General features: G+C 37.2%; 1 protein-coding gene across 7 annotated transcripts in view; it reads right to left on the bottom strand.

Annotated features, from left to right (window-relative positions):
• Positions 1-25,291, bottom strand: part of LOC131675570 (fasciculation and elongation protein zeta-2) — a 771,588-nt gene that overhangs the window by 191,066 nt on the left and 555,231 nt on the right. For all 7 annotated transcript variants that reach the window (XM_058932684.1, XM_058954818.1, XM_058954734.1 and 4 more), the window contains one exon: positions 15,576-15,835. In XM_058932684.1, coding sequence (XP_058788667.1) covers positions 15,576-15,835 — 260 coding nt within the window. The remainder of the gene's footprint in view (positions 1-15,575; positions 15,836-25,291) is intronic.

Genomic DNA, 25,291 nt, shown 5'->3' with positions numbered 1-25,291 from the left:
CGTGAGTGCATCGGGGATATCGTAGCAGTAAGGAGCAGCAAGACAAATCTTACTTCATATACATTACTGAACTTAACTTACTTGAATCTTACAAAGAAAACTTAGTAGAATACGAAACAACCATACGAAACTATTAAAAAACAAAACTTACTTGAATTTTACAAACAAAAATTAATAGAATACCAAAAAGCCTTAGCCTTACCAAACTATTATCAAAAAAACCTTTGTACAAATTGCCTGAACCAATATTTTTTCAAACATATTTTTTTTTGTCAATATTTCATTTTAATGTATATACCTACAATTGAAATAATACTGTATTAAAAAGAGAATTTTTAAATAAATTATATTTATTAATTATTAAATGAATATGATTTTTACATTTTCTTAATAAAATAATTTCATTTTATTTATTTATCTATAATTTTTTCTAAAATATTATTTATATTCAACTTATTTTATGTTAAAACTTAAAATACTTGAAAACTTGTGAATTTTTATTATTTACATTACTTCATTTTACAAAGTTGTGATGCCTGCTAGACACGTTCGACGTAGTTCGCAAGAACAATATCAACAAGCTAAACGAGTTCGTGATAGAGAAAATGCACGTCGCAAACGTCAAGCTGCACGAGATGCAACTTACCAACGAAATGAAACAATAGTATTTGATTATTGAGGCTTTATGGATGTATTATGTTCACATTGTGAAGCTAAACATTTGAAAGATGAAATAATTTCTAATAAAGGTTTTTCATTTCATGATTGTTATAATCACGGCTCAGTTCAATTAGATCCTTTACCCGAATTCCCATCTCAACTTTATAAATTTTTTACTGGTCAGCATCCGAAGTCAAATTCATTCATGAAAGATATTCGCTCTTATAACAATTCACTTTCTTTCGCATCTTTCAGTGCAAATTTATTTGATTTTAGACCAAATCGCCCTGGACCATCCTGTTTTAAAATACAAGGGCAAATATACTATCAAATAAACACAACATTATATCCATGTGACACAGAAAATCCAATTTATGGACAACTTTTTATAGTTGATCAATTACAAGCATTAGATTATAGATTAAGTAATAATTTAACATTAGACTCTGAACTTTTATTAACTTTAGACGGGATTATACGTGAAAACAACATTTTTGCCCAATCTTATGAAATGATGACATTAGAAATAGAAAGGCAACAATTATTATTATGTAATAATAATACTTTTCAACCAGAATTACATTTACTATTTTCTTTGTAATGTGGCACATTACAAGGCCTTTCCTGAGTGCTGCATTGTTTGCAACACCTCAGAAAGGCCATCCCCGTCCCTTGCCGCCCCGTAACCGGTTGTTTAAAATAAAGCTAAACACGCCCTATACCGAACAATTATTATTTTCCATGTCCGAACGACCACGCCGGAGATATGGGCGAAACAAACTTGCCCAACGCGATCCGACGGATGCTCAAAGAGCAGAAAAGAAAAAGGAGCGCACCACAGAAAAAGAGAGCGCACACACACACTCACTCACAGACACTCCCGACCACGTGTTGCCGGCCGGCAAAAGAAAAATGCAAAACCTGACTGGGAAATGCAACGGAGATGCATGTTGATGACACATGCAAATCCGTTACACACCCAGACATCAACACGAACACTCACGAGGCACTGACACTCCTGGGGCGAGCAGAAAATCGCCGATGAAGTGGCAGCCGGCAATCAGCTGTGTCGGGCTGCCGAACACCATCGGCGACATCCTGAGCGCCACACACACGAAAATCAGCGACCACACACACAAACACCCGGAAAAATACCACAGAACCGACACGGGAGCGCCCCAGGAGGCGCTCCAACAACCGGCGCAAGGACACGAGGCGTACGCGCGAGAAACTGAGCGGCCATCTTGAAGCGCCGATATAGACTGAGAGCGAGCGAGCGAGACAGACTGAGACAGAGCGAGCGAGACAGAGCGAGCGAAGCAGACTAAACAAGAGCGAGCGAGACAGACTGAGACAGAGCGAGCGAGACAGAGCGAGCGAAATAGACGAAACAAGAACGAGCGAGACAGACGATATAAAATAATAGAATAATATGTAAATGCGAAGATGAGGGCGCTACAAATGAAACTGCGTATATTATATACGTATTTCTGATATTAAAATTAAATTATAAATTGAAAAAGAATGAACACGAAACAAATATCGAATTGTAAAATTCGCACGCGACCGACACCCCTATTATGATGGCGAGCGACAACTACCCCCTTTAGGTTTAAATAATAATTTAACTAACCGAATTCGAACATCTGACAAAATTCGCTAGTGACGTCACGACCAATAGGCAAATTAGAATGTGACGAGAGCAGGCCGTTTGCCCGTCTCTCGTCCGCGTTTCTCCCTCCCCCACTCGGCTAAGCGTGGTGGCCAACGTTGGGCGCATTTAAGTATGCGCCTAACACTTGGTCTTTTGTTTCAGCGCCAAGGACGAGCCAGCGCAGTTGAGCGCAAGAAAAGTTGAAGAGCGCGGAGAGAGAGTGAGAGAAAGAGAGAGAGAGAAAGAGAGTATTAGGCCTATGCAGGGATTGGCAGGCGCGCAACGCGTGACCGATAAGCGACGCGTCGCGTGCCGCCTAACTAATAGGTCAAGGTAGGGAGAGGAGCGAGCGCCGCAGAGCGACTGCAAGATGCGCGCAAGAATTAGTGCGTGAGAGAGTCGCAGCCGAGCCTTACTAGAGTGAGGGAGTAGAAGCCTAGCCCTACTACAGTGCGGAAGTCCGAGCCCAGCAGAGAGAGCAGTTTGGGATAGCCGGAAGGAAGCACGATCAACCCTACCGGCAACGGCCTTGCCAGCAACAGCAGCCAGCCCACCTGCCAAGAGAGTCAACGTCGCCGACGGAGACCTGGTCAGCGACAGCGGGTAGCGACGATCTGACCAGCGACGACGGCCGGTACATCCTGCAGCAGCACATCGCCCAGGATTCTCGACGTTGCGAGGAACAGGAGAACAAAGGTCAAGCCTTCCTTTTCTTCTTTCTCTCTACACTCTCTCTCTATTGATGCGACGACCGGTGCGCGGTGAAAGAGATAGCCTGGCACTCACGTGCCGGCTATCTGAAGGTTCGCGCTAAGATTAATTTGTAGTGACGTAAGTTGCGACCGGTGAATTGTCCAGGCGCCCACGTGCCGGGCAATTTACCCGGTATTAGTCCGCGTAGTTTTTAAGTGAGTTTGTAATAGGTTAAGTATGCGATTTGGTATTAGGATAAAATGCGAAGTGTTCATCTGTGATTATTTTAAGTAGTTTATTGTTCTATTTGCAGTTTGTTAGTCGGTAATTTAGATTATGTTATGCGCGCGATTGTTCTGTGTGATAATTAATAATAATAATAGGTTGTAAATGAGATTTGATTCTTGTCTGTGCATAATTTATTTATCAACCTCCCCTCATTCTTCCCTCTCAATTGTCATGAGCGAAAGCGCCTCACTTACCCCGCAAAAGAATTGGTAACAAAGGAATAAGTTTTGTTACAAGAATAAAATTTGAATTCCGTCCGCATAGACGAATAGATAAGAGTAGGAGTAGATCTTTTCCGACAATTAATGATAGATACCTTAGTGGGGGGTGAGAGAGAGTAAATAACGACGAAAGTAGGAGAGTTAAGGAGGGCGCTGTATTATTCTAATTTACATACGGACCAATGATAAAAATTCGGAGGGCGCTACCGATATCCGAATTAGCATACCGACCAATAATAACATTTCTTCTCGGAAAGAGGAGAAGAGAAACGATCTTTGACCGTGAGAAGCCGATTCTCGTCCATTTTGCCACTGGATATCCGCAAGGAAGGAGCTAACAGCTAATCGCTATCAGATTATTAGCGCTAGACGCCTTAGATATCTTGCCAATTTGTTTGCTAATACTGCAAGGAGAAAATTGTAAGTAGGCAAAGTGCCACTCATATTATTTAATCGCGGAGTGCGGGTTAGATTAGTTAAATTATTTAGTTCGGTGCTGTAGGTCGTTGCGACGCGTGGATCCGTCGACGCCGGTGCCTACCGGATCGCGCTGACCTGTCCGCCATTCCGTGAAAATAAATTGAGTGTTCGGTTTACGAAAGAGAATTGCGATTTAGGATTCGCGCTGACCTTTCGTTCATCAGTTATTAAGTGTAGATTTAACGAAAGAAATTTGCGACTTATTATTCGCGCTGACTTTTCGTCAACTTTTGTTAAGTGTTCGAGTTTACGAAAGAAAATTGCGACTTAGTATTCGCGCTGACCTTTCGTCGACTTTTATTAAGTGTTCGATTTACGGAAGCAAATTGCAATTTAGTATTCGCGCTGACCTTTCGTTAGTTATTTAGTACAAACGTAGGTTCAATTGAATTAAATTGTTTTGACTAATTAGTTGTGCTAACTTTTCCGCCATTTCGTAAACCGAATTTGAGCGTTAGGTCTTATAAAAGAAAATTGCGATTTATTATTCGCGCTGACCTTTCCGCCATTTTAAGAACCGATTAAATTGTATCTTTAAGGATTAATGAAAAGTCAGAATTTTACCGACCATATTTATTCCGACCTCGTATATGAGAAATTTTAATGCATCAATAAAACGATTAATTATCTTTATATTTATATATAAAATTTACTGGATAACCTACCCCTGTTGCATGCTAGCGATTTTCAGCCGCGAGCGGGTACGTACGAGTTTCATTAATTCACTATATTTTCGGATTATTCGTTAGGTAAAATACGCGCGATTTCGAACGTCCTCACGACCTGACTTAAGGAATCATCATCTGAGCTGCCGGCGTACCCTAGTACAGGAGAAACCGAAGGAAAGTTGGACACCAAAGGCCTGAAGTTAGGATACCACGCGTATTCCCCCATCTGCCCACTCTGCGCAGTCGCCGTTAGGCAGACCGGTATACGCGACAACCTACTGGCCTTACCCCCGACGATCGCCGTAATCAGCCGACGGTCTGGCGCCCTAAACAATCGGGGGTAGAGCCAAACAGGCCTTGTGGCGGAAGAACTCGGAGCGCGGTCAACACCCCCGAAATTCCCTGCCACATCTTTAAAACCAGGTTTAGATATAAGACGATATAATTTTTAACACTTTAATGAAGTTGCTGCAATATTTTTTACTACAGCAGATAGTGAAATTCCAGAATCATATATATATTACAATTAAAAATAAAAATACAAAAAGTTTACAATACGTAAATACCATGGATCTTAATGTAGAACCCTGGATATATCCTTTATTTGATCCTTACGGTACTCAAGGATGGCACAAAAATTTAACACGCGTTAATGATACTAAACGTATTTCTCGAATGGTTTATTATAGACATCGAATAGCCATACGAACAAATGAATTTAATCCATTCATAAGAGGTGGTAGATTATTTCAACAGTGGATAGTCGATAATTACGTGAAAGTTGAAAAAGATCGTATCCAATATTGTAAAGATCATCAAAAAGAATTACGAGCTGATACTTATAAAGGTCTTAATGATTTTATGCCAAATACAGCTGTTGAAGTTGGTGAACAAGTTGATAAAACTGTTGTTCTCCCTTCAACTTTTATTGGATCGCCACGTTACATGCAACAATGTTATTAAAATGCTATGGCAATCGTAAATGAAAAAGGAAAACCTGATGTTTTTGTTACAATGACATGTAACCCCAATTAGCCTGAAATTAAAGAAAATCTTTTACCTGGTCAACAAGCTTCAGATAGACCAGACATTGTAACAAGAGTATTTCATTTAAAAAAATATCGACTACTTGATTTAATAACAAAAAAAAAAAATTTTTGGTCAAATTGCTGCTTATGTTTACGTTATAGAATTTCAAAAAAGATGTTTGCCACATATGCATTTATTGATAATTTTAAAAAGTGGATTCAAATGGACTACTCCTGATGTTGTTGATAAATATATATCAACTGAATTTCCCAATAAATCAAATAATCAATGATTATATGATATTATACTAAAGCATATGGTACATGGACCTTGCGGTAACTGGTGTACGGAAAACGGGAAATGTTCTATAAATTTTGCTAAGAATTTTCAAAAGGAAACTACTATCAATGAAAATAGTTACCCAAATTATCACCGAACAAACCGAATAAGCCGATGGCATTATTCACGAACGCTTTAATGGTCATCAAGTTAATAATAGATGGGTAGTTCCTCATTGTCCAGAAATATCAGAAATTTTTTATTCTCATATAAACGTAGAAGCAGTATCAAGTATTCTAGCTGTATAATATTGATATAAATATATATACAAAGGTCATGATGCTGCTACAGTCATTATTCAAGATTCTGAAGAAGGTGTAGGTATTTATCATGACGAGATTAATAAGTTTATAGAAACTCGATATGTTGGACCTGTTGAATCTGTCTATCGTTTAGAAGCAAATCATCACACGATAAAAGCCATAGTATTATTAGATTATCTGTGCATTAACCTAATAATCATTCTATCATAATTTCTGACAGTGTCAGCGATCCCTTAACATTAGAAAATCTATTAAATAGTACAAGTAGCATGTTGCTCGATTACTTTAAATTAAATAGCGAAAATGAGATAGCAAGACAATGTTTTTATTCTGAAATTCCAAAACATTTTACATATAAAAAACAAAAAAATGGAAACATATGTTTAGATAAGTGGAGTACACGAAAAAAATATTTTAATGTTATTGGGCGTATGTATTCTGTCAGTTCAACGCAAATTGAATTATTTCATTTAAGATTATTATTATTACATGTTAAAGGAGCCGTAAGTTTCGAAAGTCTGAGAACTGTTAATAACGTAACACATTATACTTTTACAGCAACTTGCCTAGCATTGGGTCTTATTGAAAATGATGATGAATGGAAACACGCATTGGACGAAGGATCAAAATGGATGATGCCTCAAAGACTTCGTTATTTATTTGTACGAATTGTAATACATTGTCAACCACTTAAGCCAGAAGAATTGTGGAATCAATTTAAAAATCCAATGTCTGAAGATTTTTCTCGATATTACGAAGAAAGCATAAGTCACAAGATGGCATATTTTCATATTAACACCTTATTAAATAAAGAAGGTCGTACTTTAGTAGATTCCCCTACAATGAATCAATTTGTTGAAACAGAATTTCCATGTCCAAATTAATCATATAACAATATTTCATTAAATACCATACAATTGACAACAAATCCTATATGTTTGCAACAAATTGAAAATCAAGGTCAACAACATTATATTAATTTAAGTCCGCAACAAAAACAAATAGTTGATATAGTTTTGGAAGCTGTCATAATATCAATTATGTTGGTCCAAAATGTATTTATATGGATGAACCAGGGGGATCAGGAAAAACATATGTTTATGAAACTATATATCATAAGCTAACTTCAAAAAATATCAAAATATACGCAATGGCATATACGGGAATTGCAGCAACATTACTTCCACAGGGAAAAACTGTACATCAAACATTTGGGTTGTCAGTCCCTATGTTTCAAGATTCTTCTTCCAATATCAGAGCACAATCTAAAGAAGCTCAACAATTACGAGAAACTGCAGTATTTATTTGGGACGAAATTTCGATGGCTCCACGATATGTATTGGAAATTGTTAATAAAACTTTACAAAATTTCATGAATAATAACCTACCATTTGGAGGGAAAGTTATTATAGTAGGAGGATATTTAAGACAATTATTGCCAATTAAAGTTCATATAATTTGAAATGAAATATTAAGTCTTTGCGTTAAATATAGCACAATATGGAAAAATTTTACCAAATTTTCATTAAGTACAAACATGAGAGTTTTACCAAATGAAGTAGAGTTTTCAAAATTTTATTAGATCTTGGTTATGGTACATTAAATGATCAAGATGACAGTATAATTCTTCCTGAACAATATATATTATCTCCAACCGATGACCTAATAGACAATATATTTGGAAAATTAATTAATGAAAAGAAATTCCAAGAAATGAGTAAATGTTCTATATTATCAGCTAGAAATATTAACGTAGATGAAATTAATAAACAAATTACGAATTTATTGAATAATGACTGTGAACGTATATATACTGCTATTGATTCCATTGTTCATAACAATGGTGAAATGGATGATGTTATATTACTAGAACATTTAAATCATTTAAAAACACTAAGTTTATCTCTTCACGAATTACGCTTGAGAAAAAATTGTATTATAATGTTAATTTGGAATATAAGCATAAATGAAGGATTATGCAATGGAACAAGATTACAAATAATAGATTTATCAAACGAAATTGTTTTTTTAAATCGTATAACTTTATATTCTGAAAGAGATTATCCATTCACATTCAAAAGAAGACTATTTCCTGTAAAACTAGCTTTTACAATGACCATTAACAAAGCTCAAGGTCAAACTTTTAAAATTATCGGTATTGATCTAAGAAGAGACGTATCTAATCATGGACAACTTTACATTGCAATGTCCAGAGTTATATCATGGAATTCTATCAAAGTATATCTAAATAACCAAATACAAAGAAGAAAAATTAAAAATTGGGTTCATAAAGAATTGTACGTAGAATAAATGAAAATGTTCTTCTTTCTTTGAAATCTACATAATACATAAAAATAAGATTTGTAATCTAATCGAATAAAAAATGGTTATATAAGTTATACTAATAGCATATAGAAATATATACAATATGTATAATTTTAATAGCAGACTCACGACAAACATAATTACACAAATGATAATAATACTTAGTACAGTGTCATTATAATTTTTTAATCTCTTTGTATTTAATTTGAAAAGTAGATACATTATTGAATTTTATTTAATTTAAACAAATAAAAAGTATTTGTCCCATAGAAAGTATCAAATATGAGCGCGCGAAGCTCGCTTAATAACACTAGTATCTTAAATGTTTCACGAAAGCAAAAAATTATATTTGATGGAAACATTTCTAATATGTTTCGAAATATTTTAGCGAAATATTTCTTATTATCTTTCAGAAATATTTTGCGAAAGATTTCAGCCAATTTTTCAAATATATTTTTAAAATATTTTCTTAAATATAGTTCAAAAGCATTCAAAAATATCTTTAAAATATTTCAAAGAAATATTTTTAAAAATATTCTTCTTTCAATATTTTATGCTGTTTGAGATATGAAGGGTTGGGTGATATTGTTGGTTTCCGGGTTTCCTTGTAAACGTCCACTCCAGCATTCTTCAGATCGTTTAGATCACTTCAGTTTAATTGAGGATAGATCTGAAGGTCAAGACTAGAAATGATACGTGATTTGGATTAGTTAAGTTAGGATTTGGTTCTAGTATTTATTTGAAAACAAATTGGCTCAGGCTCAGGACGAGCTATTGTCTGTATTGAAGTCGCCGGTCGAATGTCTGCGATGCCACTAGTGTCTGACCTTGACATACCGCCCCATCTCCCCCATGGTCCAGAGAGCATGCTGGACCTGCTTCGCCATTCTAAAGTACAGATCAGCGTCAGCGCCATGCTTCTCAGCCATGGGATTCTATCCTCTTCGTATCAGGTCTTGTGTTCATTCGTTCACCGATGGCATGATAGACGAGGGTGACTGCCTGGTGCCAGGTACGGTGCCGGTGCTGAGTATTGGTTGGAGTCTGGCTTGGTTCTCCCAGGTGGGTTCTTCGCGACCGCGGTGGTAGGCTCGCCTTCGAGTTGCCTCATAGTATGATAGGAGCAGGTCTCATGTCTCTCAACGGCGTGAACTTTGCCAAGTGGTCTGGTGTCAGGTGCGGGGCTCTTGGAGTAGTCTCTGATCCTAACTGGATCTAAATAGAGTAGCTGATGACCTGGCTATATCGCCTTAGCTACTTCGGCGGCTGAGGTCGTGTCGAAGTCTCGGTGAAAAAGTTGGAATTTCCGCCAGAATGTTCCTGCCCGGTAAAGTATGCCGACGATGGTATGTATGCGTACACCTCGAGTAGTTATAAACCTCGATGCCCGTCTGATTACAGTAATCGCAGAACTACGCTTCTTTAGTTCAGAAAAAATTTCCATAATTGTGTGATCCAGGCGCTAGCAATTAAGGTAGATTTGGAGCGGTGGGTAGACCGCTGAATCCATTGCGATCTCGATCAACTGTCCAAATTCTGCTTCCGTATGCCGAAGAAGTCTACTTCAGGATAGTATCTTCGCCGTCTGTTGATGGTGTTGATATGACTCGGATAGTCAGCAATCGTCTAGCAAAAGGTAGCGGCGCGGATTGAACTTGCTGCGCTTACCACTAGCCATCCTGTAGTATAGATTCTCGCGCTCTGATAGGTCAACTGAATAGATGTTGGGGGTAGGCGAAGGCGTTGTTTGAATCACGGTCGCGGTGAGGGCTACCGAGATAACGGGCTGCCAACCAGGATGACCCCCTATTCCTCATCCTGACAACTTTGACAGTCACAACGGAGTAGGTGGAAGTGAAGGCTTCCTCTGGTTGTGTGAATCAGAATATTGGACCAGAACATTATTGGTCTGACTAGTTAGGAATTGATAGTCTCCCCAGTTTCGGCTATTGCCGCCTCCGCTTCGTCACCCAACTATCCATCCAGCTAATTTTTCGTTTACCCATCAACTGGCAGCTAAAAGCCCTTTGAGCTAGTCACCGAATCATAGGACATAGGTGTCCTGTGCTTAGTCAAGGTCTCAGCCAATGTGTCGTCCGCCTGATTAGAGGTTAGTGTTATTTCTTTCTTCTGGATGGCGTGCATGATCTCCAGCGTTGGTGCTCCTTTAGCATTTAGTCTAGCCCGAATACGCGAGCCTGGAAGGTGAGAACCTAGTGATACGCTACGCTCCGATCTAGTAGGCAACGAATTAATTGGTTTTGACTTCCAAGCGAGCATTCTCCAGCTCAATCTCATCCACCATGTCCTGGATATATCAGGATGTCTGGTCTTGGAGACATTAGGGGTTTACCTTCTCCGTTCCTACAGAAGTCAATGGCTTAGTGGTCTCAGTTCCCTCATCTATTTGGCATCCACGTATGATGACAATAGCTCACAAACGGAAGTCTCCTTCGATTCTATGGAAGAAGGAAACTTTTGTTTGATAATTAATGCTAAAGTCATTTTATAAAATTAGTATTGACTTATTTCTTAGTAAATACAGCAGTTTAAAAATTTTGTTTCTGATATATTACATAATGATTCAACTTTATGGTATGTATTTACGAAAAACAAGTTTAATTGGTTTACGATCTAACAAAAATATTTATTGATAACTTTCATAAATTAAAATTGACACAAACACAAATATTCAATCACATTATTAAGCGAACTACTTGAATGTGAACATACCCACGTTTTTCGAATCCGAAGTTAATATATAGGTTTATATTTAAAAAAATAAAGTTAAATTACAAAAATTCCGCTCCACTTATGTTTGGCGCTGATACGGATCAATTCAGGAAACGAATAAATTATATCAGGTTCTTTACTGCGAGCGTGGGTTAACAGAATGTTAAATGAAATAAAATAAAAGTTGTTGGTTTATTTTGCCTTGCTGATAAACAACGAAGTACTTAGCCAATAGATTAGGGCGGACGTAAAAATCAACAACCAGTCGCATTTGTAAATCATGATGACTGAGGGAGAGGACGAAAGAGAAAAAGAGAAAAAGAAAAAAACACGCATGAACGCGAGCTAACAGTGGTCATGCCGCTCAGAAAACAAATTGAGATGCTTGAGCAAACATTAACTTTTACCTACGTAGTACCTGGTATCGTTACTGCAGTTAACGATACGCGCGTGGCTTGGTGGGTACGCGAGGGCTACTGGTGTGGTTAAGCGACCTACCGGAGCCTTCTAGTTGCTTATAGCAGAGCGATAGCCTAGACGAGCGGCTTCTTGATCTTGAGAGCGTTGAGCGTCAAGAACACATACCCTCATCGACACAACCTTGCACGATCTGGATTGTACCGAGAAAGTAGACGAGAAAAGAACGTAAAGGGAAATGGCAGCGGGAAAAACGTCCTTTTATCCACTCGTTTGACTTTCCTTGCCGATCCAAGCGATACTAACTTTTCATCTAATCGCATGTCACTCTCCCCCTTTCACCACGTGCTTGGATGCTCTCACGTTCGCAATCACTATTTTCAGCCCGGTTGCTCCTCAACCCATTAACGACCAAAATACTCAATTTTTTTGTCGATTTTCAACACGTTTTTTTCGGTAGTCATAGGCCTAAGAAATTTTTGCAAACACGTATTTGGATGGGAAATTTAACGCTCTTTCAGAATCCTTTTTCAAAATTGCGATTGATTGCGTTATAAAAAAGTTATAGCCAATTAAACAATAAAAACCTGAAAAATTGTGCAAAAATCAAATTTGCGATTTTTTTTAGCAATGTTACCGATAAAAAATCATCAAGCAAATATGATCAGAGGTGATCACGACTATCAAAGTATCTCCAGGAATTTTGGCGGAATTTTTGAACCACTTCTTCCAACAAAATGGTGGCAAAATAAAAAAAAATCCATAAAAGATATTTCTCATTTTTTATCTCGGAAACCATTAAGTTTAGATGAAAAGTTCATTGAACAAAAAAGTCTTAGAATTAAACGAGAAATACGCCTGAATTTTTTTAGAATATTCCGAGGCGATTTTTGAATTTTCGGAGAATACGGAAAATCCATTTTTCCAAAATCATCTCCAAAAATTCTGAAAAAATTCATGCGTGTTCCTTGATATATTCTAAGACTTTTTGTTCCATAAACCTTTTCTCCAAACTCAATAGTTTTCGAGATAAAAAACGTTCTACTCTTAGCATGACCCAGAGATAACGACGAGGACGTAGTAGAATTTTGCCTCCTTTGGGGAGCTTGATTTGAGTGAGTCCCCTTGCCTCTCACTGCAATACGAATTTTTCAGTGTTTTTTTTGAAACATTCAACACAAATCGAAAAATAAGATTTTTCACAGATAATTCTCGTTCTTACGGGACAATAAGAACAAAGTTTGAGTTTTGTTTGCTTGGACATATTGTGTTTCTCTTTTTTGCATTGTCTCTGCGTCATGTAATTTTTAGCTATTGAAAGTGCAAAATCTTTTGTTCCAACCCTTTTTTTCTCACCATTGACAGCATTGAATAGTACAGTAGCATTTACAATCGAAGCTTGAATTAGTCATAAAAAAACTACCCATGTCCACTTTTTTGAATGAATACTCGGAAGTAAATTGTTACAATGTCCGTCGTGGACATCATTGCCACCCATAAAACTGTTATAGACGCTAATAGCCCTCGGAAAAGGTATTTCAACTTTTTTTCCTTCTTGCTTACTGTATCTCTTTGAAAAGGATAATGGAGTTACCCCTGCAGCAGTAGAAATAATCGAAACTGGTTTTGAATCCATCACAGTGATGTAATTTATACCACTGTTCTTATCGTGTTTCACGGCATACTCACCTCTTTGAGCTTTTTTATTTAGAACATTTTTATCTTTGACTCTATCTTCTCTAATAGTACCTGTACATTTTAGCCCAAGCTTCTTCAAATGTACAGCGAGATCTAAGCTTGTGAAATAATTATCAAAATAAAGATGGAACATAGATATTTTGCCCGGAGGTATAACACGAAAAAACTTTTCTAGTAAATTCATGACAACGCGAGAACTTAATGCACACTTACTAAATTTACTTCCCATTGTAGAATTTTTTCCGCAGTATAAGTCAAGACCTAATACAAAACCATCGGAAGTACAAAGACCTCAGAATTTGAGACCAAATCGTATGGGTTTTCCTCGAATGAATTGTTTTAGAACCGTCCTCGCATAAGACTTAGCCATCATTTCATCGATGGAAAGAGCAGTTCCCCACACACCGAACTTCATAATATTAATTTCAAATCGGTTTAATAGTGAACGGACACGCCAAGCATAGTCAGTTGGATTTTTATCTTTCGTTTGTGAATATTTTAATTTTGATTTGATCTCTTCAAACTTATTACGTGACATAGCAGAAGAAACAACGTTACAAGATAAAAAGGGATCACGTGACCAGTAATCCCTCTGAGATTTCCTTTTGTTGAATGAAGTCAAAATGATTATTCCCACGAATGTATTTAAGTCTTTTAACTTTAAATCAAAATTATTTTCTTTGCAAGCATCTATAATATATTGCTTCATTTCAGTTGAGAAAAATGTTTCAAACAGTTCTACTGGCTCCATTTCTTGTATTTTATTTTTTACCGAGTCTTTCAATAAAATTTTGTCTTTCAAATTATCATTATACTTTTTTTCTCCTTCCAACCACTGCAGTTCATGCGTTCTTTCTAGTTTAGTTTGAGTTTCAGTATGTTTTACAAACTTCTGTGTACGTTATATTAGAAATTTCATCATCCGTATAAGTATCGAAATCTGATCCATCAGAACCAGAATTGTCAGGATTTGGAAGGGTAACTATATCATCGTAAGTGTTCTTTGATATATCAATTTCGTACATTTCATGGGAGCGAGTGGAACGTCTTTTACGTTTTTGCGACATGTTATATAAAATAATAAAAATACCTAATGAAAATAATTACTACAGTTTTCAATACTTCTTGTCAAACCTAGACTTTAGAAAGCGAAAATAATCTTTTCGATTCGATTTCCTGTATGGTCTCAAAATCACAAGAGACTAGTAAGTAATAAAAATGAGCTCACATACAATTTTCTGAATTGCTTTTTTGATATGTGTATATTAGTATAGGCTATCTAAACTGCATTTGTATACACATAAAAAGGCAAAACATTATTATATTATTGTTGAATGGTTGTTCTTTATTCTGTATCAAAAATATTAACGCTGCTAGGATTATAACCTAACTCACTTTTTATTTCGAAAACTATTTAGTTTGGACAAAAAGTTTATGGAACAAAAAGTCTTAGAATATATCAAGGAACACGCATGAATTTTATCAGAATTTTTGGAGATGATTTTGGAAAAATGGATTTTCCGTATTCTCCGAAAATTCAAAAATCGCCTCGGAATATTCTAAAAAAATTCAGGCGTATTTCTCGTTTAATTCTAAGACTTTTTTGTTCAATGAACTTTTCATCTAAACTTAATGGTTTCCGAGATAAAAAATGAGAAATATCTTTTATGGATTTTTTTTTATTTTGCCACCATTTTGTTGGAAGAAGTGGTTCAAAAATTCCGCCAAAATTCCTGGAGATACTTTGATAGTCGTGATCACCTCTGATCATATTTGCTTGATGATTTTTTAGCGGTAACATTGCTAAAAAAAATCGCAAATTTGATTTTTGCACAATTTTTCAGGTTTTTATTGTTTAATTGGCTATAACTTTTTTATAACGCAATCAATCGCAATTTTGAAAAAGGATTCTGAAAGAGCGTTAAATTTCCCATCCAAATACGTGTTTGCAAAAATTTCTTAGCCCTATGACTACCGAAAAAAACGTGTTGAAAATCGACAAAAAAATTGAGTATTTTGGTCGTTAATGGGTTAATATACATGCGTCTTAACGAATAACTATTTGTTACAATGTATATATGTATATAATTTATATTTTATTACATACTTTTTTCGTGTAGCGGTGACGACAAAACCTCCTTACTTCTTTCCAGTGCCTCATTTATTTCTAGAAAACATTCTGAATGGAATGATTCATCAACTGGACTCTCTTGCATTATATCATCAATTTCCCTTAAAACTTCATCAGCTGTTTTTACTGGTTCTTCTATGTTGTAATTCTCATTACGGCTTGACAAAATTAAAGCATGCATATCCAAATCTGTTGCCACAGCTTCATCTTCACTACTTAGATCCTCTAATACAATTCTGAAAGGAATATTATACTATTTAAATAACTAACAATTTCAAAGTAATGATATTAAGTACAAAACAAATATTTTTGACAACAATTTTAATTTAAAATATTACTGGAAATACATGAATTTCATGATTAGTAATGATAAAAAAACTAAAAAAGCTTAGTAATATTTTATTCAATTTACAGAAAAAGATATACTTCGGTAAAATTAACTTCATAGAGAATGTAGATAAAAAACAATTGATTAATAAAATTATTAGTTATTTATGACAATAAATCAATTATACAATAACTGTATGTAAGCATTAATTTTCAGATTTCCATTTAATATAGTCAAATATCTTTCTTAGAATAGAAGATGGGTCTGAAAGTGAAGCCGTTTTATTCGTGATCTAATTGACTAACAGGTGTTTAAATGATATACGCTGATGACAGTATGTTGACATATATAGTGACGTGTATTCGTTCTGTCTGTGAAATCGTAGATCACAAGGCGTAGTTTTTATTTTGCCCTGATATATAATGACATCGATCTCATTTATTTTTATTTAGTTAATTTTTCGATAACAATAAGTTTATTCTTATTATAAAAGGATATAGGTCTAGAAGTGAAGCCAGATTATTCGCGATCTGATTGGCTAAACGTATTCATGTGGATCACTATTATGAATAAGTCAGCCTTAATAAAACATCAAGGAGTCTTATATTTATTTATACTCGATCAATTAAATGATGCAACGGCCGCCAATTATTATCGACGCGTTCGCGATTCAGCAGCACTGGGTGTGCTGGAGCGAGCGATTAGGAGAGAGGGTGAGCGTGCGAGGGTTCAAAATAGGAAAGAGCGCGCGAAACAGTAACGTGCGAACCGGCATCAAGTGCAGAAGTTTTTCCATGTAATGCGCATTGTACGAGATTAAAATGGAATAGATCCGACACGCAGAAGGCGAATCAGTGAGCGTGACAGCTAGAGAAGAGGTATCTTTCTACGGCGGCTTCGGTTGGTGCTTAATTAGCAATGACAACGGCAGAGAAGGTCTAATCGAGGACTGCTGCAGGAGCGGACTTAAAGAGCACCCGGCGGATATCGTCGATGAGCTCGGTTACGATTGATCACCGTAACCGCTACATAGGATAGGTGCACCTTTATTTTATCGCATTATCGATAAGATGGACCGTTAGATATACTCACTGCATGAGCGCGATAAACTTTAATGTATTCGAGCCGAGCGTTTAGTCCGCGCATGGTTTACTTTTTCTCTCTTTCTTCTCGGATAATTTGTGATTGCATAAGCGAACGTTAGTCTCTCGGCCAAAATCGAGACTGTATCATTTAACTGGATTAAAAGTGTTTAGTGATAACTCGCCTTTTTACGTTCTATTGTTCCCTATAACATCAATAATGGCGTTTCCCGGAAATATTCAAATGGATCTGGTCTAGGGGATTATAGGAGGCAAATATTAACATCCACACACAATATAACAGATCAGCATTATCGATCAGGTGATGTGAGTTTATCCTAGGGAGTAGTGTGAAGTTGGAGCGAAGTATCAGTAGAAAAGGCGAATACACGTATACATATACATACTTAACAGGGTAGCGGTTAGTTTTGCGACGAGGGACTTTGTGCGCATATGCGCTCCCTATGTCCTAAACATTTTCCCTGTTACAATGAATAAACATAGGTATGACAATTTTTTTATCAGCCTAATCTTAAATAACACGATAAAAAAATCTTAATGCACTCTAATTATATTTATTTATAGAACAAATAAATTTATTGAATATTATTATTGTAAATTTTAACTTCGGATAAACACCATCACCGATGAAAAGAATTACAAATCCATATTTTTTATGAAATACTATAACAGATTTGAGAGAAAGAGTGCGGTGGTTTGCTATAAAATTAGTTTTGTCAAAATGGAGAAAATTCAGCAACACGAAGTGAGACACGCTAGGGGTTGTGCAAATTACCCGTAACAGTAGAATTACTTTTTATACACCTTCTTTTCCAACGGACCAGTGGAGACTGGCATACATCTGTTACATACCGAAACGTAATATTCAACATTTATAAAATAATTCACGATGTAGCAATCAATCGAACTCAGTGAAATCACAAGTTTAGTAAACCGAAAATTAAGACGCCCGACACTTTAATTTCCTGATTACTCGATATACTTGTATTAATGTAGGCCGTAAAGTTAATGTGTAGAACAACGCTCAACTTTTCGGTAGTTGATTAACAATGCGCGACTGATGAAATATTAGTTGACCGTGAAATTATCGATCTCATTTTACTAATATTTCCAGCTTTTAACAATCTTAGTCACAGATTTAATAGTAAATTGTAACTATTATTGATTTCAAAATACAATCTCTTTCTTGAATTCTTTCTTGTATAACGGGGATTTAGCGCGGTGTGCCCAGTGAATAACTAAAATAATAATTGGGTAATGATCGAATAAACAAAGTCTGAAATTTCCTGGACGTAGTCGTCCTCCCAGGTCCGGTGTTCGTCACATCGGCGACAGGACGGCCAGATCAGCGCAGATTCGTAGTGTTGGCTAAGGAGCGCGAAAGTCGGAAATTCGAAAGCGGTTGTCGGCGCGAGAAGGTAGGGTATTCGAATAAAGTAGCGGGATACAATTATGTTAGAGTGTTTACAAAAAGAATCTTTAATTAAGAAATACATAACAAAGATGGTCGGAAAGAGGGATGCTCGCGCCGTGGGCTCAACTACACGATTCCGTTTTAATGAGTCAGAGTGCGTGGTCACTCGCTAAGGCGCCACTATATTTCTTTTTTTTCACCTCACTTACCTTATATCAGAACAGAAGTGTAATTATATATGTAAATATATAATAAGTAAATATAAATACAATAAATTGATGAATACATAGAATAGGTTTGGAGAAATAGATTACATTTACTTATCGCTACTAGGGAGAGAGAGACATAACGAGTCAGCAATTTCACTCGTTATACTTAAACTGTCGTCGGTGTTCATTATTATTAATATTTTTACATTATACGACAAAACCAAGCAATACATAGACTGTCGCCCATATTTATTTGCCCACCCAAAGAAAAAATAACATAAAATTAAAAGTATTTTTACTAAGAAAGTATTTATCCTACAGAAGCCTCCGGGAGCTCATTTTGTAGATTCTGACGAGTACTTTGGGGTACATTTTTTTTTGAATCGATTAGTAATTATTTTCCATATTTTATCAATAGATAAAGGTAAGTAAAAAATCAAAAATTTTTTGTTCTCTTTAAAGTCCGAACATTTTTATGGGAAAAATTTCCACGATAAGTTGTAATGCGGTACATTACAAGGCCTTTCCTGAGCTGCATTATTTGCAACACCTCAGAAAGGCCATCCCCGTCCCTTGCCGCCCCGTAACCGGTAGAATAAAATAAAAATAAACGCGCCCTACATAAAACAATTACCCTTTTTTATGTCCAAACAACCACACCGGAGATATGGGCAAAACAAATTCGACAAACGTAATCCGACGGACACTCAAAGAGCAGAGAGAAAAAAGGAGCGCACCACGGAAAAAGAGAGCGCACGCACACACTTACTCACACACACTCCCGACCACGTGTTGCCGACCGGCGAAAGAAAAATGGAAAACTTGACTGGGAAATGCAACGGAAATGCATGTTGATGACACATACAGATCCGTTACACTCCCAGACACCAACACCAACACTCACGAAGCACTAACACTCCTGGGGCGAGCAGAAAATCGCCGATGAAATGGCAGCCGGCAATCAGCTGTGTCGGGCTGCTGAACACCATCGGCGACATCCTGAGCGCCACACACAAGTACAACAGCAACCACACACGCAAACACTCGGGAGAACGTCATTGAACCGACACGGGAGCGCCCCAGGAGGCGCTCCAACAACCGACACGAGAACACGAGGCGTACGCGCGAGAGACCAAGCGGCCATTTTGAGCGAGCGAAGTAGACTGAGAGCGAGCGAGCGAGACAGACTGAGAGCGAGCGAGCGAGACAGACTGAGACAGAGCGAGCGAGACAGAGCGAGCGAAGTAGACTAGACAAGAGCAAGCGACACAGACTGAGACAGAACGAGCGAGACAGAGCGAGCGAAATAGACTAAACAAGAGCGAGCGAGACAGATGATAGGAAATGATGAATAGAATAATATGCAAATGCGAGGATGAGGGCGCTACAAATGAAACGACGTATATTATATACGTATTCATGACAAATTAAAATTAAAATTATAATTGGAAAAGAATGAGCATGGAACAAATACCGAATTGTAAAATTCGCATGCGACTACACCCCTATTGTGATAGCGAGCGACAACTACCCCGTTAGGTTTAAACAATAAATTAACCGATCGAATTCGAACCTCTGACGAAATTCGCTAGTGACGTCACGACCAATGAGCGAATTAGAATAAAATTTGATTTCCGTCCGGATAGAAAAATAGATAAGAGTAGGGGTAGATCTTTTCCGACAATTAATGATAGCTACCTTAGTGGGGGGTGAGAGAGGGTAAATAACAACGAAAGTAGGAGAGTTAAGGAGGGCGCTGCATCCTTCTAATTTACATACGGACCAATAATAAAATATTCGGAGGGCGCTACCGATATCCGAATTAGCATACCGACCAATAATAACATTTCTTCTCGGAAAGAGGAGAAGAGAAGCGATCTTTGACCGCGAAAAGCCGATTCTCGTCCATTTTGCCACTGGATCTATAGCTAGAAGGAGCTCCTATCAGCTAATCTTGTTGCAGGACTATTTGCGCTAGACGCCTTCCAGTTTCGCTAATTTTGTTCGCCAAAACAGCAAGGAAAAAATCGTAAGTAGGCAAAATGCCACTCACTTACGAGGTGTGTTCAGAAAATAACGAGAATTTTCGTTTTATGAAAAAAATATTTATTTATTCATCTACATTAATGTTGTCGCCTCCAAAGTAGTCCCCTTCGGATACAATACACTTATGCCAACGCTTTTTCCAATCCTCGAAACATTTTTGAAACTCGATCTTTGTAATAGCTTTTAGCTCTTTCAGCGATTCGCTTTTAATGTCATCTATGCTTGTAAAACGACGGCCTTTTAATGTTCTCTTTATTTTTGGAAATAGAAAAAAGTCACATGGAGCCATATCTGGCGAATATGGAGGCTGAGGCATCGTTACAGTTTCGTTTTTGGCCAAAAATTCACGAACAAGCAATAAAGTGTGAGCAGGTGCATTATCGTGATGCAAAAGCCATGAATTGTTTTGCCACAAATTCGGGCGTTTTTTTCGGATTGCTTCATGCAAACGACGTTGAACTTGTAGGTAGTACTGCTTATTGATTGTTTGACCTTGTGGCAAGAATTCATAATGCACTATGCCATTAAAATCGAAGAACACAGTGAGCATAACATTCACATTTGACCGCACTTGTCGAGCCTTTTTCGATCTTGGCGATCCAGAATGCCTCCACTGGGACGATTGAGCCTTAGTTTCGACATCATATCTGTAAACCCATGTTTCGTCACCTGTTATAACACGTTTTAGTAGTTCTGCATCGTTATTGACTTCATTTAGCGACTCCTGAGCAACTTCCATTCGCCGCTGTTTTTGTTCGAAATTCAACAATTTTGGAACGAATTTTGCTGTCACACGTTTCATACCCAAAACATTCGAAAAAATTTGATGGCATGAGCCAACTGATATGCCAACATCATCAGCGACTTCTCTGATTGTGATTCGGCGATCGTTCATAACCATTTCTTTCACTTTTTTCACGTTTTCATCGGTTGTTGATGTGCTTGGGCGTCCGGGTCGTTCGTCATCTTCAACGTTTTCGTGGCCATCTTGGAAACGCTTATACCACTCATAAATCCTTGCTTTACTCATAGCAGACTCACTATATGCCTTTGTTAACATTTGACAAACTTTACTACACTTTATTTCATTTTTTACGCAAAATTTAATACAAATTCTTTGATCCATTTTTTTTCACAAACGAAAATCGCCAAGCTCGAAAAACACGTCTAACGTTAGCGGCTGCCACTTAAAAAGTAAGCAATGAATATTGCTGAAAATTTTATCGTACTTCAGGGGCATGTGTACCAACATAATAAAAAAAAATTTTATAGAAGCGGACTCTCCAAACCCGCGAAATTTAAAAATTCTCGTTACTTTTTGAACACACCTCGTATATTGATCGCGGAGTGCGGGAGTGGGATTTTCAGTGCCGTAGGTCGTCGCGACGCGTGGATCCGTCGACGCCGGTGCCTATCGCATCGCGCTGACCTTTCCGCCATTTCGTAGATTGAACGTGAGTGTTAGGTTTAATCGGATTAAAAGCAGTGTTCGATTTATTCGTGCTGACCTTTCGCCGTATAATATTTTATTGTGTATGCAGAAGTAGGTGAATAAGATCATTGGTTAATTATTCGCACTAATCCTTCGCTAACAGTTTATTGCGACAGAGAATTAGCCGAATAAAATTATCGTGCTTACTTAATTGTGTTGACCTTCCCGCCATTTCGTAAACCGAAAGTGACCGTTAGGATCAGATAAAGAAAATTCGTAAGCTAGGATTCGCGCTGACCTTTCACTAATAATTTATTGCGACATAGAATTGGCTGAATAAAATTACTGTGCTATATTAATTGTACTGACCTTTTCGACAATTCGCAAGCCGAACGTGAGCGTTAAGATCAGACAAAGAAAATTCGTGATTAGGATTCGCGCTGACCTTCCGCTAATAATTTATTGCGACATAGAATTGGCTGAATAAAATTACTGTGCTATATTAATTGTACTGACCTTTTCGCCAATTCGCAAACCGAACGTGAGCGTTAAGATCAGACAAAGAAAATTCGTGATTAGGATTCGCGCTGACCTTCCGCTAATAATTTATTGCGACATAGAATTGGCTGAATAAAATTACTGTGCTATATTAATTGTACTGACCTTTTCGCCAATTCGCAAACCGAACGTGAGCGTTAAGATCAGACAAAGAAAATTCGTGATTAGGATTCGCGCTGACCTTCCGCTAATAATTTATTACGAGTGTAGAATTAGCCGAATAAGATTACCGTGCTTATTTAATTGTGCTGACCTTTCCGCCATTTCGTAAACCGAGCGTGAGCGGTGAGATCAGACAGAAAAAATTCGTGATTGAGTTGTTTGCGCTGACCTTTCCACCATCTTTGTTAATCGAAGACCGACCGGAAAATTGTTAATATTTCGATTAATTTGTACCCTTGCTATTTTATGATTATTCAGAGTTTTACCGACCCTATTCACTCCGATCTCTTATTTGTGAATTACTAGATACGTCAATAAAGTGATTAATAATTTTTATATAAAATTTACTTTGTTATCCTACCTCGATTGCATGCTAGTGATTTTCAGCCGCGAGCGGTTATAAACGGGTATCCACTAATTCGCTATATTTTCGGGTCCCACGATAGGTAACATACGCGCGAATTCGAACGGACTTACGACCTGGATTAAGGAGCCATCATCTGAGCTGCCGGCATACCCTAATTAAGGAGACGTAGAAAGTGGAGAGTTGGACACCAAGGCCTGAACTGAGGAAATCGCGAGTACTCACCCGCTTGCCTACCCTGCGCAGTCGCCGTGAAGGCGGGCCGGGATACCCACGACGAAAGCCCCATTTTGGCTCTACCCCCGACGATCGCCCTAATTAGCCGGCGGACTGGGGCCCTAAATAATCGGGGGTAGTGAATCAAACAGGCCTTGTGGCGGAAGAAACTCGGAGCGCGGTTAAGACCCCCGAAATTCCCCGTCACAAAGTCTAAACGAACAATTTGGAAGCATGTTTAAAGAGCTTTTGAATGCAATGTAGCAGGATGTTTTTTTATGATTAGCTTAAAAGTTACAGATGTTTGAAAGAAAAAGAAACTTTTTTTTAAGAATTATTATTTTGGTACCATCGCCTCGTACGGAAGAATTTTACTTGGAAAAAATGTGTGATTTTTAGCATAGAATCAACCTAAATTTTCTCTCATTTATTTCGGAAAATTTTTTCTTTTACATTTTAGAGTCTATTATTGTACGACTTTGTGGTATTCAATGAATGTAAAACCATTATTTTGGTTTTCTACGGTTTTTCAGTTCTCTGAAGCTAAAATCAATCTAAGAATTTTCATAAATACAGCAAAAAAACTATCAGAAAAGGTTTTTATAATCTCTAAATTACAAAGTATAAGTAATATAAAGTCATATCCAATGAATCAATAACGTTGAATTCTTTCGAAATCATCAAAATAAGATAAACTCTAAGAATTGGTTACTTCATTTCAAGTGCAATTTAGCTTTGTTTAGAAACATACGATGACACCGTAATCCTCTAGGTAAACTCAGTTAATAAACTGCCAGTTCATTCATACAATCTTTTTAGTCGCCAGCATGGGAAAAACTGCGAAATTAACAATAGAGAGCGGTCATGAGATCGTGGCTCTTCATAAAATAGGTAAGAGCAATAGGGATATAGCTAAAACGCTTAAGTTATCACGGCGTACTGTTGATTATAACGTAAAAATGTTTTTAAAATTTGGCACAGTGACCACAACAAAAAATGCAGTCAGACCGAGGAAGACGACTAAGAAACAAGATGATAATATAGTTCGTTTGAGTACTTGAAATCGCCGCCTGACAGCTGTAGAATTATCATCAGAAGTAAGTAAAAGTATTGGTAAATTGATTAGTATCACTACAGTCAAACGAAGGTTTGCAAAAAAGGGCTTCATGGAAGAATAGCATTCAAAAAACCACTTTTAAGAGAAGTAAATGTAGCTAAGAGATTGAAATGGACCTAAAAGCATAAAGATTGGACTGTGAAAGACTGGAGGAAAGTATTATGGAGTAACGAATCAAAATTTTAAGTTTTTGGTTCGAAAAGAAAAGTTTATGTTAGGAGGCGCAAGAATGAGAATCATTCGCGAGAGTGCACTGTACCTTCTGTCAAATACGTTGGAGGATCTATGACGGTTTAAGGATGTTTTATAGGGTCTAGAGTAGAGGATTGCATCCAAAATTGAAGGAATATTAAATAAAGAAAAATAAAAAAATTTTCTTCAAAGGAACGTAGTGCTTTCTGAAAGACGTTTGCTCGGTCCCAACTTTATTTTCCAGGAGGACAATGATCCGAAACATACCTCGAACATCTGTAAAAATTATTTGGAGAGCTTGTAAAACCGGGAAATACTACAAGTCATGATATTGCCTCCTCAATCACCTGATCTGAATTCTATTGCATTACACAGGCCGACAAAATTTGACCAAACTCCAGAACCTGAGACCGGACCTAGTGTACCCAAAGTATTTTGTTGCGCTGAAAACGAATCCGAGCTTAGAATTTAGCCTATACGTCTGAGTTCCGAGATATTCTAACCTAAAAGTGCAAAAAATACCGTTTTTTGCTCATTTTGAGGTTACATAG

This window comes from Phymastichus coffea, unplaced genomic scaffold (genome assembly GCF_024137745.1).
Source record: "Phymastichus coffea isolate CEN01 unplaced genomic scaffold, Cenicafe_Pcof_1.1 PCOF00001, whole genome shotgun sequence".
NCBI classification, from domain to species: domain Eukaryota; kingdom Metazoa; phylum Arthropoda; class Insecta; order Hymenoptera; family Eulophidae; genus Phymastichus; species Phymastichus coffea.
This window is presented reverse-complemented; position numbering and strand designations above follow the sequence as displayed.